Genomic DNA, 14,658 nt, shown 5'->3' with positions numbered 1-14,658 from the left:
AGTCCAGTCGACCCCTTTCCAGCAGCTCATTGACCGGGTCCTGCGTCCCACTCCAAGTATGCAGATATCCGGATGACTACATCGTTCAAAGTGAGATGTTGAGGCAGGTAAAGGCTCCAAGCTAACCTGAAGAAGAGTGAGTTTGGGTATCTGGGGTCGATGGAGTCTCCTCTTTGGTGCCGGGGTGGGTGGTAGGTGGTGGTAGGTAGCAGCAGGTGTATGTGCAACACATCTTTCTTCTTAAGAAAAGCACAATTGATTGTTTTTGTTCACTTAATATTGAGGAGAGCTAACAGGAAGTCTCTCATCAGCTGCAGCCTTCTTCTTTATTTTCCAAAATGCCTCCACGCTCCTATTTACGTCTCAGACTCGCCCTGTGATGAATAAATGTCACGAACTTGGATAAACAAGGAAAAGGACTCAAATGCACAACCCGGGAGACAGAGGTAAAGTATAAATAATATACTTTATTTTCAAAAGGTATACAACAGAAAACGACACTCTTAGCGAGGTGAAAACAGGCTCCAATAAGGCACAATGAAAATAGCTCACTAGGTGAGGAAAATAATCCGCTGGTGAGCAGAGTACTGGCATGGTAACAGGACAAGACGAACTGACAAAGAACAAAGGGAAGCTGGGGACGATAAACAAAAGGTAACTGGGCACAGCATTAAACAATAAGAGGCGGGGCTAACTCTGATGAGGGTGGGAGACACACACCAGGATAGAAAGTGGGAGGCAAGACAGAAACTGATTAAACAAAACATGAAACATGACTGGACTTAACATTTCTCACGGGACACAACAATAAACTGTGAACAAATAAAACCTCAGCTTTCAGATTTGTCTGGAACACCAGAAACACACTGAGCAATAACTACATTTAAGAGTTTAATATATTGATGAATGGAGGATATGGTTACAGTAATCACAGGTCTTCTGGATCTTGGCTCTAATCATCTCTTCATACCATCCGATCCTGCAGAGATGAACACAATCCAACAGTTTGAGATCCAGTTTAAAATAAGAGTTTGTTCTTTGAGTCAGATTCAGAGTCCTGATCTCATGCTTTACATCCCATCATATCTTCTCTGCAAACACTACGACTGCCTGCCACAGCTCTCAGCTGCATTACAGGAAGTAACCAGTCATTGGTCTAGAACAGGGGGGTACAAACTCTTTTCACCGAGGGCCACATACAGAAAAATATATAAAGGTCTGGGCCGCTCTCTCGAGGTATGTTGCCTCATAAGTTAAGTTATAAGTCAGAAAACTCAATCAAATGAAGGTAAAGGATGCTTGTTACTTGAAGATGCTTTAAGAAACAAAACAGCTCTCCAGTGGGTTTACTTTATTTAGTCGGCAGCTCATTCCTTAAAACAGGAGCTTCAGATTGATTATAATTACAGGAAATATGAAGGGTTTATTTCACGCTTGTTATTGGGCTTTTTTCTTATCAAGTTAGATTTGTTAGAACATGTTTTCAGCTTTAATTGACTGAATTTATTTTAAAAGTGGGTTTATTAACACATGAATACTACTGTGTAATATATGTTTGGACACCCCTGGTCTAGAAACTAAAAACATCCCATAAGAACAGACTACCTTTCCCACTCTTCTGTAAACCCCCATATGCCTGTTAGAGAGTTGATTACTAAAGTGTGGCTTTGCATTTCCAGCTGGCCTTCTATAGTTGATGGAAGAATGGAAGAGCCTGCAGTCAGTGGGTAACATCACTGATCTGTTTCCCCAGTGAGAGAAACACCTCCCTATGTTTCAAACAATACTGCTGAACCAGCAGAGACCCCTTACTGACCTGAGAGTCTCCAGTCTGCAGTCTGGACTCTCCAGAAGATCTCTCAGCAGCTTCTCATCTGAAGCCTGCAGATTGTTGTCTCTCAGGTTCAGCTCTCTCAGATGGATGTTGGACTTCAGAGCTGAGGCCAGAGCAGAACAGCTGATCTCTGACAACCTGCAATCCCTCAGTCTGAATAAAGAAAACATGATGAGGATACAAATCTGTTTATAATCAGATGTGTTACTCAACATTGAAATGAATGGGAACAACAAAAATATGTCTTCTTCAGAAAGTCAACTTTATCCTGTAAAACTAATATTTCTTCAGATTAACTTTATTCAGACGTTATCGTTTACCAAATATTAAAAACATAGATTTACTTTTTACAACTAACATCTATTACAGTTCCTTTAATTATCAGTCAACATGTATCTCTGCAGTTCTTACTTTAGTACCTACAAATGAAAATATGAATAAAAGAACATTTACAACTTAATGGATGTAAGTTAATTACGTAGAAGAATCAGGTTGAATAACTGACCTGAGAGTCTCCAGTCTGCAGTCTGGACTCTCCAGAAGATCTCTCAGCAGCTTCTCTGAATCCTTCAGATCGTTCTCACTCAGGTCCAGCTCTCTCAGATGGATGTTGGACTTCAGAGCTGAGATCAGAGCAGAACAGCTGATCTCTGACAACCTGCAGTCCCTCAGTCTGAATAAAGAAAACATGATGTGACTTTAGAAAACAATGTTCCTGTTTGAAATAACTCTAGGTTTAATAATCTGATCAGAGTTAAACAGGGTTTTAAAAGGTCTCATATCAGGCTATCTTTAGGCATATAGTATGGGTCTCAGATAAATAAAAATATATAAAAGCATGTCTATGATGTGTTTTGCTCAAAATACCAAACAAATCATGCATTTTAGAAATCCCTCATATCCCTCTGTTTCAGCTGTTAGAGAACTACAGGTTCGGGTCCTTAGCTTGAAAACAAAGGAGGTGGAGCTAATGCCTGCTCAGAATTCTCCCAGCAGAAACTCAGCTAAATGCTGCCGTGATTAAACTCCATATCATGTTCTAAACCACATCAAGGATTATTTCTGAAACAGTATGGAGCTCAAACTCTTTTTCTCTCTCAGGTTTACCACAAGGTGAGTTCCTTTTTATTTCCTGCTTCTTTACACATGCTCTCTCCAGCACAGGTTAGCTCTGAGTGTTAGCGATGCTAATGTGAACAAAGACCATATTACTTCCAGAACATGTCTCATTGTTTCTGACAGCAACGTTTCTGATTGGCCCGTGGGTGTAAAGCCCGCCCACATTAATGTCGTCATGACGCAGCAAATCTGGATCAGCTCCGTTGTTCCCCCGTTTTTAGAGATGTGGGTACGGAGGAAAAGAGAGAGGGTTTTATTTTCTGACACTTTGTGAGTCTCCTGACACCGGGGACACATGGTAAATGGTAAATGGACTGTACTTATATAGCGCTTTATCCAGTCTTTACGACCCCTCAAAGCGCTTTTACATACTACATGTCATTCACCCATTCACACCCATTCATACAGAGCAGTACCACTTGCTCTAGGACCTAACATTCACACACATTCACACACCGTTGGCCATGCCATCGGGAGCAACTCAGGGTTAAGTATCTTGCCCAAGGATACATCGACATGTTGGCTGCACGGGCTGGGATCGAACCCACAACCTTCTGGTTGAAAGACGACCGCACTCCCTCGCAGTCACAGTGGTGATGTAAAGAAGACATGAGAAAGTGACTTTTGCATGATAGGTCCCCTTTAATCTCAGAGATGATGTAGAAACAATCCATTGATAATCTGGAACTTTAACTTTGATCAGATGTTTAACAACTCCTTCATCTCCCTCACAGCTCATCAGTACTGACAGCATCTCCACTGACTCATGGAGCACAGAGTGAGTCAGTGGAAGCTCAAACACTCTCCGTCACACATTCACCTTCTGTTTGATATTCTGATCAATATTCAGTCATTAGCAAAAATGGAAAAAATAATTGTAATGTATTTTTTTCAAATTCAGAAAATGATAAACACAAACAGATGAAGTTCAGTCAGTGAACTGACCTGAGAGCCTCCAGTCTGCAGTTTGGACTCTTTAGTCCAGAACTCAGCAGCTCCACTCCTGAATCCTGCAGATCGTTGTTACTCAGGTCCAGATCTCTCAGATGGGAGGGGTCCGACTTCAGAGCTGAGGCCACGACTTCACAGTGAGTCTCTGAGAGTCCACAGTCAGTAAGTCTATAATAACACATATATTAAAACATGTGTTAAAAAAAGAGGAAACATAATGACCTCAAGCATTTCATGAAAAAAACATTTGACATATGTTCTGATTGAGATTTGCTGTTAGTCCATTTTATATATAATAATATATGATAATAGAGTGTAATGTGTTGTCAGTATGATCTGAACACATGTCTGTGCTCCTGATGTCACTGACTGTTACCAAAGAAACACAATTAAATAAATCACTTGACAATATTAGAGATGTACATATTTAAATGTTAATTCATATTTAGATGTGAATGATGGATGTTTTGGCTTCTCTGAGCATCTGAAAATATATTGTGCACACAAATACAGTTAACAAACCAATAAAGTTTCAATATTTTAAACTGAATACCATCAGATGTTCTCACTATATCAGTATTAAGACATAACTCTGGTATTGGTGGGATATGATATAGATCTTATTTTAAACTCTAAAACATTGTGATAAAAACGTGTGTGTTTAATGATAAAGAAACTACTAGAAAGTAATAATAACTGATAACTGTAAGTCCTGCTGTGTGGTGTGATCACATGCTGAGAAACCTCTAAAGTCCTTCATGTGTTTGACATGTCGCCTCCATCACTCAATATGAAGAGAGAAACAGTTCAGTTTAACTATTATTATAAATAAATAGAAGAACAGTGTTGGTTTATTTTGCTCTCAGTATGTAAACAGCAGAAATGTTATAGTGTTCATTTGAATAATTGAACTCCTGATCCACATTAGTTTATAAAGTCAATCACATCTGGACTTACTTGGCCTTCCTGTAGTTCCTCACAGCTGGAATCAATCTCCGTCGTCCCTCAGGTGATGTGTTGTACTTCTTCAGGTCCAACTCATCCAGAACCTCCTCTGACATCTGCAGCATGTAGGCCAGAGCAGAGCAGTGGATCTCAGAGAGTTCCTTCTTTGATCTGTTCTCTGACTTCAGGAACTTTGTGATCTCCTGATGTACTGAGTGGTCCTTCATCTCTGTCAGACAGTGGAAGATGTTGATGCTCCTGTCAGGAGGGATTTCATAACTGTTCATCTCCTTCAGGTTGCTGATGGCTCTCTGGATGATTTCTGGTCTGTTGTCTGTGCGACCCAGCAGCCCTCCTAAGAGTCTCTGGATGATTCCTGGATGGTTGTCTGTACGACCCAGCAGGCCTCCTAACAGTCTCTGGTTGGACTCCAGAGAGAGGCCGTGGAGAAAGCGGACAAACAGGTCCAGGTGGCCATTTTCACTTCTGAGGGATTTCGCCATGGCTCCCTTTAGGAAGACATCCAGGGATGGGTACTCCTGATCACTGTTATACCTGTTGTAATAGTCTCTCTTCAGGAAGTTATTCAGTACTGCTGTGTCTCTGTTGGTGTAACTGTGGAACAAGTAGACTGCAGCCAGGAACTCCTGAATGCTCAGATGAACAAAGCAGTAGACTGTTTTCTTGAAGATCACTCTCTCTCTTTTGAAGATCTCTGTACAAACTCCTGAGTGCACCAAGGCCTCAGTGACATCAAGACCACAGCGCTGCAGGTCTTCTTGGTAGAACATGATGTCTCCTTTCTCCAGATGTTCAAACGCCAGCCTCCCCAGCTTCAGAAGAACCTCCCTGTCAGCCTCCGTCAGCTGCTGTGGACTCGTCTCATGTCCCTCTTCATACTTCTGCTTCTTCCTCTTGGTCTGGACCAGCAGGAAGTGTGAGTACATGTCAGTGAGGGTCTGGGGCAGCTCTCCTCTCTGGTCTGTAGTCAACATGTGGTCCAGAACTGCAGCAGTGATCCAGCAGAAGACTGGGATCAGACACATGATGTGGAGGCTCCTGGAGCTCTTGATGTGAGAGATGATTCTGCTGGCCTTCCTCTTCTTTCTGAATCTCCTCCTGAAGTACTCCTCCTTCTGGGCGTCAGTGAAGCCTCGTACTTCTGTCACCCTGTCCACGCACTCAGGAGGGATCTGATTGGCCGCTGCAGGTCTGGAAGTTATCCAGACGAGAGCCGAGGGAAGCAGCTTCCCCCTGATGAGGTTTGTCAGCAGCACGTTGACTGAGGACTGCTGTGAGACATCAGACACAACCTCATTGTTTGTGAAGTCCAGAGAAAGTCTGCTTTCATCCAGGCCGTCAAAGATGAACAGCACTTTACAGACAGCCAGTTGCTCTGCTGTGACCTTCTGTAAGGTTGGATGGAAAACATGGAGCAGCCTGAGAAGACTGTACTGCTCACCTTTGATCAGGTTCAGCTCCCCGAAGGAGAGCGGGATCACCAGACTGACATCTTGGTTTCCCAAACCCTCGGCCCAGTCCAGAGTGAACTTCTGCACTGAGAAGGTTTTTCCAACTCCAGCGACTCCGTTGGTCAGGACCGCTCTGATGTGAGTCTGTTGGTCAGGTGAGGCTTTAAAGATGTCCTGGCACTTGATTGGAGTGTCATGGAGGGGCATCTTCTTGGAAGCTGTCTCCAGCTGCCTCACCTCATGCTGGGTATTAACCTCTTCACTCTGGCCTTGTGTGATGTAGAGTTCAGTGAAGATCCTGTTGAGGAGGGTTTCACTTTGATCAGTTCCTTCAGTCACACGTTCACATCTCCTCCTCAGACTGAGCCTATGTTCATCTAGAACCTCCTGCAGACCACTATCTGCTGGAAGAGAAGGAAACATGAGAGAATCAGGAAATGCTTTTGAGAATCTAACAATAACACTAATAAAAACAGATTGAGTTTAAATGTTTTATAAACATTTTAATGTCTATGCTCTACAACAGAATACCTAATAATAAAAAAATGAACCAGGAAGAGGAATAAGACGCTGCATGAGTTCGGCCTCTTACATCGTACAGAGCTGGTCTGACTGGCTGTCGGCTGTCTACGTTTTGGCATTACTCGAGGCGGCGGGAAGATGGGGGCATGGCAGCACCCCGAAAACACATGAGCATCCAACACTGGAACGTGCTCTGGAGCTGGGGAACAGGGAACTTCCAGCTCCTTCATCGAGGAGAGGAGAGGAGGCTGTCAGGCCGCCCGCTTCTTCTTCCTCGCCTGGTGGCTGAAAACCTGGGTCGGCTGCGCCTGAGCGGCAGCTGCCGGGACCGGAGATTTTCTTGGCCAGCTCCCTCTTACCTCGTGCCTGGGCTGGGGACCCGGGACGGGCTGCGGTCTCTGCTGCTTCGGTATTTTGAACCGAGCAGGACGTGAGACAGCTTGGGTGAAGGCCTGCCGCGGGACCATTGGAGGTGGCGGCTGGACCCTTCGGGGGAGACAGAGCTGGAGAGCCTCGTCTCCCTTCCTTTTTGACTCGCACCTCAGCTGCATTGAAGCTAGAGCGGAGCCAAATATGCCCTCGGGAACAATAGGCATGTCCAGAACATCCTCTTTTTCCCAGCCTGGAAGGTTGGTCAGGTTGAGCCACCTGGCTCTCTCCTGTACCACCATCATTCCAAGTGCTTTTCCCGTGGCTTGGACTGCACAGCGCTGCACACGGAGGCAAATGTCCGTGATCGCTGTGATCTCGTCCCACACGGCAGGCTCAGGTCTGCTCGACATGTCCTCGCAAAGCTCCGCCTGGTAGGCGGTCAGCAGCGAGGAGACGTTGAGAGCCCTGGCGGACAAAGCTGCGGCTTTATAGGCCCGTTCGGTCATCGCTGACTGGAACCGGTCTGCCTTTGTCGGTAGCATGGGGTTCCTGCTTGGTGTCGAAGCCACCAAGCGGTTCCATGGGCGGCATGCGGAGCAGGCCGAGCCTCTCCATACCGTCACAGTCCAGGGAGGAGGCACCCTGGATTGGGGCCTTGTTGTTGAAGGGACGGTCTCTCCACGAGACCGACACCTCGTCCAGCATCTCCGGAAAGACTGGAAGGAGCTGCCTCTTCGTCCTCGCTGCTTGGGGCAAGTTCTTCCCCTCGTAGCGAGATCTGGAGGTCTCCTTGGCCGCTTCAGGTCTGGAAGTTATCCAGACGAGAGCCGAGGGAAGCAGCTTCCCCCTGATGAGGTTTGTCAGCAGCACGTTGACTGAGGACTGCTGTGAGACATCAGACACAACCTCATTGTTTGTGAAGTCCAGAGAAAGTCTGCTTTCATCCAGGCCGTCAAAGATGAACAGCACTTTACAGACAGCCAGTTGCTCTGCTGTGACCTTCTGTAAGGTTGGATGGAAAACATGGAGCAGCCTGAGAAGACTGTACTGCTCACCTTTGATCAGGTTCAGCTCCCCGAAGGAGAGCGGGATCACCAGACTGACATCTTGGTTTCCCAAACCCTCGGCCCAGTCCAGAGTGAACTTCTGCACTGAGAAGGTTTTTCCAACTCCAGCGACTCCGTTGGTCAGGACCGCTCTGATGTGAGTCTGTTGGTCAGGTGAGGCTTTAAAGATGTCCTGGCACTTGATTGGAGTGTCATGGAGGGGCATCTTCTTGGAAGCTGTCTCCAGCTGCCTCACCTCATGCTGGGTATTAACCTCTTCACTCTGGCCTTGTGTGATGTAGAGTTCAGTGAAGATCCTGTTGAGGAGGGTTTCACTTTGATCAGTTCCTTCAGTCACACGTTCACATCTCCTCCTCAGACTGAGCCTATGTTCATCTAGAACCTCCTGCAGACCACTATCTGCTGGAAGAGAAGGAAACATGAGAGAATCAGGAAATGCTTTTGAGAATCTAACAATAACACTAATAAAAACAGATTGAGTTTAAATGTTTTATAAACATTTTAATGTCTATGCTCTACAACAGAATACCTAATAAAAAAAAATGAACCGGGAAGAGGAATAAGACGCTGCATGAGTTCGGCCTCTTACATCGTACAGAGCTGGTCTGACTGGCTGTCGGCTGTCTACGTTTTGGCATTACTCGAGGCGGCGGGAAGATGGGGGCATGGCAGCACCCCGAAAACACATGAGCATCCAACACTGGAACGTGCTCTGGAGCTGGGGAACAGGGAACTTCCAGCTCCTTCATCGAGGAGAGGAGAGGAGGCTGTCAGGCCGCCCGCTTCTTCTTCCTCGCCTGGTGGCTGAAAACCTGGGTCGGCTGCGCCTGAGCCGCAGCTGCCGGGACCGGAGATTTTCTTGGCCAGCTCCCTCTTACCTCGTGCCTGGGCTGGGGACCCGGGACGGGCTGCGGTCTCTGCTGCTTCGGTATTTTGAACCGAGCAGGACGTGAGACAGCTTGGGTGAAGGCCTGCCGCGGGACCATTGGAGGTGGCGGCTGGACCCTTCGGGGGAGACAGAGCTGGAGAGCCTCGTCTCCCTTCCTTTTTGACTCGCACCTCAGCTGCATTGAAGCTAGAGCGGAGCCAAATATGCCCTCGGGAACAATAGGCATGTCCAGAACATCCTCTTTTTCCCAGTCTGGAAGGTTGGTCAGGTTGAGCCACCTGGCTCTCTCCTGTACCACCATCATTCCAAGTGCTTTTCCCGTGGCTTGGACTGCACAGCGCTGCACACGGAGGCAAATGTCCGTGATCGCTGTGATCTCGTCCCACACGGCAGGCTCAGGTCTGCTCGACATGTCCTCGCAAAGCTCCGCCTGGTAGGCGGTCAGCAGCGAGGAGACGTTGAGAGCCCTGGCGGACAAAGCTGCGGCTTTATAGGCCCGTTCGGTCATCGCTGACTGGAACCGGTCTGCCTTTGTCGGTAGCATGGGGTTCCTGCTTGGTGTCGAAGCCACCAAGCGGTTCCATGGGCGGCATGCGGAGCAGGCCGAGCCTCTCCATACCGTCACAGTCCAGGGAGGAGGCACCCTGGATTGGGGGCCTTGTTGTTGAAGGGACGGTCTCTCCACGAGACCGACACCTCGTCCAGCATCTCCGGAAAGACTGGAAGGAGCTGCCTCTTCGTCCTCGCTGCTTGGGGCAAGTTCTTCCCCTCGTAGCGAGATCTGGAGGTCTCCTTGGCCGCTTCAGGCCATGGGATGTCCAGCCTGGACGCAGCGCGGTGACACACGGCCTGCAAGTCCATGCTTAGGACGGGCGAAGCTGGTGTGCTCTCGCCCGGGGGAGCGGACATCACTCCCGGCTTAGCAGCCTGAGCCGATGAAACGAAGATGTCATCCCCATCTGAGTCAGACGGGAGGAACTCAGAGGTATCCTCTTCGTCCTCCATGTAGTCCAACTCCAGGACATCCTGCGCGGGTGGAACCATGGTGAGGTCCAATTGGGAGCCCCAGCTTGACACAGCGCGGGGCTCCGGTTCAGCGGCTGTCGCTGTTGTTGAGCCCCAGACTGACACAGCGTGGGGCACAATCTCTGCGGCGGACGCCACCATGTCTTGATTGCCGGACGGCGAATCAGCGGACATGAGGGGGTCCTGTCCCGACAAGCTAGCTTGGCGTGCTAACCGTCGGCGGAGGCTCTTCATGGTGAAGCGGGTACAATGCCCGCACGAGCCGGGGTTATCAATAACCTCCCGGGCGTGTTCCAGCCCGAGGCAGGACGAGCAGACCTGGTGTGAGTCTGTGCCTGACATTTTAAACTCGCAGCCGCATAGCCGAGCCTCCGAGTCCCTGACTCCTCTGGTGTGAGGGAGAGAAGGGTCCATCTTTGATCGCCAGGGTGTCGGCGTGGAGTGGACATGCTAGTAACAGGTACGTTACTGAGAAAAAATCTAACCTTGCCGTTAGTCCGAAAGGAAAAAAGGCGACGGTGTAGATTTTATTCTTTAAAGAATATTAACTGGTGTGTTAATACCTTTTTTATCTCTGTCTCCTCTGGTGTGAGAGAGAAAAGAGGACGTCCTCTTTACCGTGGTGTCGGTGTGGAGGGAAGAACAAACTAGCAACAGGTATGTTACTAGCTTGAAGAAAAAAATCAAACCTTACCGTTATTTCGACAGAAAGAACGACGAGGCAGATTCCAATATTAACTGGTGTGTTAATATTGCTAAATCTTCTTGCAAAGCAAAAAAGTAACCGGCAAGCGCCCGTCGACCGAATGTTAGCTTGGGTTCAGTCTGTGGACCGTTAAGCTAGCCCGGTTACTGATAAAACGAGATGTGCTCTGAAGCGAGAAGAGGTGTTTGAATGACGCTGCGTCGTAGCGCAAGCTACTTAAAGGGTGGGTGGATTCCCTGACGTTGACAGTCAAGATCACCAGCCAATCAGGATTGGCGTAATGAGATTGATGCTTCTGTTTGCATACGCGTTAAGGCGCATCCCATAGTGAGACATCGAACGGAGTGTTATGAATGAGAACAGGAAATGCTTTTGAGAATCTAACAATAACACTAATAAAAACAGATTGAGTTTAAATGTTTTATAAACATTTGAATGTCTATGCTCTACAACAGAATACCTAATAATAATAATAAAAAATGAACCAGGAAGAGGAATAAGACGCTGCATGAGTTCGACCTCTTACCTCGTACAGAGCTGGTCTGACTGGCTGTCTGCAGGCCAGCTCTGGTTCTGGATCTTTCTCCACACTGGAGACAGGAGGGGTCTCCTGATGGAGGGCGCTGCTCCCAGTATGAGAACTGCAGAACCAGTGTCCACAGCTGGTAGAGACTGGATCCTTCAGGACGTCCTGACACAGAGCACAGCTGGACAGCTGCTCCTCCACAGGAACACCACTCTTCCTCTTCCCTCTGTGGAGAGGAACACATCCTTTATAGCTCTTTACTTTAGAGGAGCTGATTCTCAACAAAGGTACAACAAGGGGGCAAATTCTAGTTTGATCTTTAAAAATAGGTCTATATAATATACCCTTGTGATCAGGTAGATAGCTTACAATTCACATGATCATAAAACCAAAGAGCATCCTGTCTGGATTCATGACCCAGAGGAGCACATGTTCCCTGTATCTACACACACAGCTGTATTAACCTGGTGCTTTATAAACCCAACTTGCATAGAATCTTCTGTGAATTAATAGCAATAAATGTATGGAAAGGATGCCTAAATAACAACAGAATGATACTGATTTGTAAAAAGCTGAGTTAATGCTTTGTCAGGTCTGTCTCCAACACAGTGAGCAGAACAACCTTTTTAAATGTTTTTTTTCTGAATGAGACCGATTTGATTAAAGCTAGGCTAACATTAGCTGCTCCATCAACACTCAGAATGACTTCATGTAGTCATAAGTACAGCAGTCACTATATTGTTAGCACCACAGACAGTCTCTGGTTTATACAGGAACATGAATAACCCTGATTGAATATGAGCTGCTGTAGAGCTCTGTTCTCCTCTCTGATTCCCCTCAGACCGTCAGAGACCACAGGAGCACAATCTCAACACTGACAGGTTTTTGTAACAGAGCGTCACAAACTTTACACTCAAGTTGAAATGTGTCACGCTGCACGAATACGCAGGTGATATGAATTTAACATATTCACTTCCTTCGTGTTGCCAGGCATGGATCTGGGTCTTTGCATTGACTCTACATGTGATTTCACAAAACACTGTTTTATCTGCTAATGCTAAACACAACCAGCTCACCAGGTTATCACTATTATTAATAAACATCTTAAAAAGACATATCATAGACATGCCCAATTTGGTAAATAATGTTTTGGACAATATATATAGTTTTTAAATCAGAATGTACCAACATTTTTGCTATTTAAAACCATTTTATACACAGATACAATGATAATATATTTACATATTGAAATATCCTTGGATAATGTTAGCTTACTGTACTCGTTTTCCCTTTACAAACTGCTCACATGATATCATTAAAGAACAGTTTAATATATTAGATTACATCAAAACTGAATCCTCTTCAGGTCAGTTTACAGTAGAAACTCTTACTTTGTGTCTGAGGGTCCAGGTTCATTACTGAACCCTAGAGGTTCCCCCATAGACCGGATACTCTTCAGAGACCACATGGAGACCGTAGACTTTGCTCTCTGTCTGTGGAAACAACACATGTTTAAAACATCATTAGTTTATTTAAAGAGCAGCTTTTGATCTATGACTGTTCACCTTATTAAAGATGTTTAGAATTGTTGAGTCGTGATTGTGGGTTTCTGTTGTTAAAATTCATTTGAGTGTGAAACGTTTTACATATTTGTATTTTATTTGCTTAATTTAACACAAAGTCCAACATGTAGAGAGTGAGGATGATTTCACTAGTAGATTATTTATTATCTTTGATGATTAAGTAGCAAGAGTTAAATTAAACTTTGTTAATGTACTCTACTGGGTTTCATTAAACAGTTTAGATGATCAGATACCAAAAAAACAGAATCCTCTGCAGGTCAGTTTACAGTAGAAAGTCTTATTTTGTGTCTGAGGGTCCAGGTTCATTACTGAAGTCTGGAGGATAACCCATAAACCAGTCACTCTTCAGAGACAGACAGCTGGAGACTGAAGATTTGTCCTCTTCCTCGTCTTTTAAATTACTCATCTTCTCCAGTCTGAGAGATACAGTAACCCAGTAACACTAGAGACACACACGCACACACACAAACACAAACACACACACACACACACAGTTAAACTACATGAAATCAGTCAGACTTCAGATAGGCCGCTCTCCATTTTGACTGCGCTGGGCTGTCACATGTAGAGTCCAATGAGAAGTCTCATTGGACTCTACATGAAGTCTCATTGGACTCTACATGTACTCTAGGACGCATATTTTTAATCAAGAAGTTATTTTTCTGACATCCACTAAAACAGAGTAAATAATAAATGTGTTAAAAAGCAGATCCTGGTGTTAACACTCACCCTGTTGTTCTCCTCATCGTGTCGAGCGGTAAAATGGCACCTGGCAGTCTGACAAGTTTGACTTCATACTTTCACTTTCACCTTCCCTCCCTGTCTGCAGCTCTTCCCTCTGTTTCATAACCAGCCTTATCAGCTGAAGCAGTTCACATCACTTTGTTCAGTGAGATAGAAAAAGACATGCAGCTAAAAACAAGCTCAACAAAGTTATCAAAAGGACACAACATCCACACATCATCGTCCATAGGATATAATTAAATCTGCTTTATATAAAAACCAATGAACAGCAACTTAAATAAAAACACAAAGCTACATTTAACTAATTTACAAGACGTGACAAAATCAGGGCTGAAATAGAGATTTCACCTCAAGCAAGGTGGAAGGAGGAAAAGTGTTTTAAATAGGGGCAGAGAAGCAGGCTGCAGCACCTCACTGCAAAGTGTTTTAAATAGGAGGAAAGTGTGCAGGGATGCTCAAATACGTGTTCATGCAGCCCTAAATAATGGTAATACTGAAATAATTTCTATGGCAGAAAGTATTTTAAAAGTCAAAAAAACTATTTTAAATGGCTTAAAAAGCAACAAGTGATTTAAGTGCAGTTTTATTAGAAATTAAAATCAATGTTTTTAATGGCATAATGCACCTTAAACATACCGTCAGTTTAAATGCTGTTTTATACTGAAAAACCAGAAGTTCTTGTGCACAATACTCGCATTTTAGACTCTGTTACTAACTGTATATCTGTAGACTTGGTATGTCTTAAATGTCCGGTTAGGATGTATTAGAACGAAATCTAAAATGAAAATTGTAAACAAGCAATCTGTATGTAAAAAAAAAAAAAAAAAAACACCTGTATGTAAATTGTAAATAAGCCATCTGTATGTCAAATATGTCTTATATGTCTTAAATGACATGATGAA

At 45.2% G+C, this 14,658-nt stretch overlaps 1 protein-coding gene across 1 annotated transcript; it reads right to left on the bottom strand.

The window, feature by feature from the left end:
• Positions 1–447: 447 nt before the first annotated feature.
• On the bottom strand, positions 448–13,855 carry LOC117535621 (protein NLRC3-like). The gene is given in 10 exon segments (XM_034200146.1): positions 448–979; positions 1,817–1,987; positions 2,340–2,507; positions 3,899–4,072; positions 4,862–6,725; positions 11,430–11,543; positions 11,546–11,655; positions 12,821–12,922; positions 13,294–13,454; positions 13,742–13,855. Coding segments are annotated over 9 exon segments (2,916 nt in total). The 5' UTR covers positions 13,419–13,454; positions 13,742–13,855; the 3' UTR covers positions 448–891.
• Positions 13,856–14,658: the final 803 nt, after the last annotated feature.

This window comes from Gymnodraco acuticeps, unplaced genomic scaffold, assembly GCF_902827175.1.
Source record: "Gymnodraco acuticeps unplaced genomic scaffold, fGymAcu1.1, whole genome shotgun sequence".
Classification (NCBI taxonomy): Eukaryota; Metazoa; Chordata; class Actinopteri; order Perciformes; family Bathydraconidae; genus Gymnodraco; species Gymnodraco acuticeps.
Note: the sequence above shows the minus strand (reverse complement) of the source record. Positions and strands in the feature narration are given on the sequence as shown.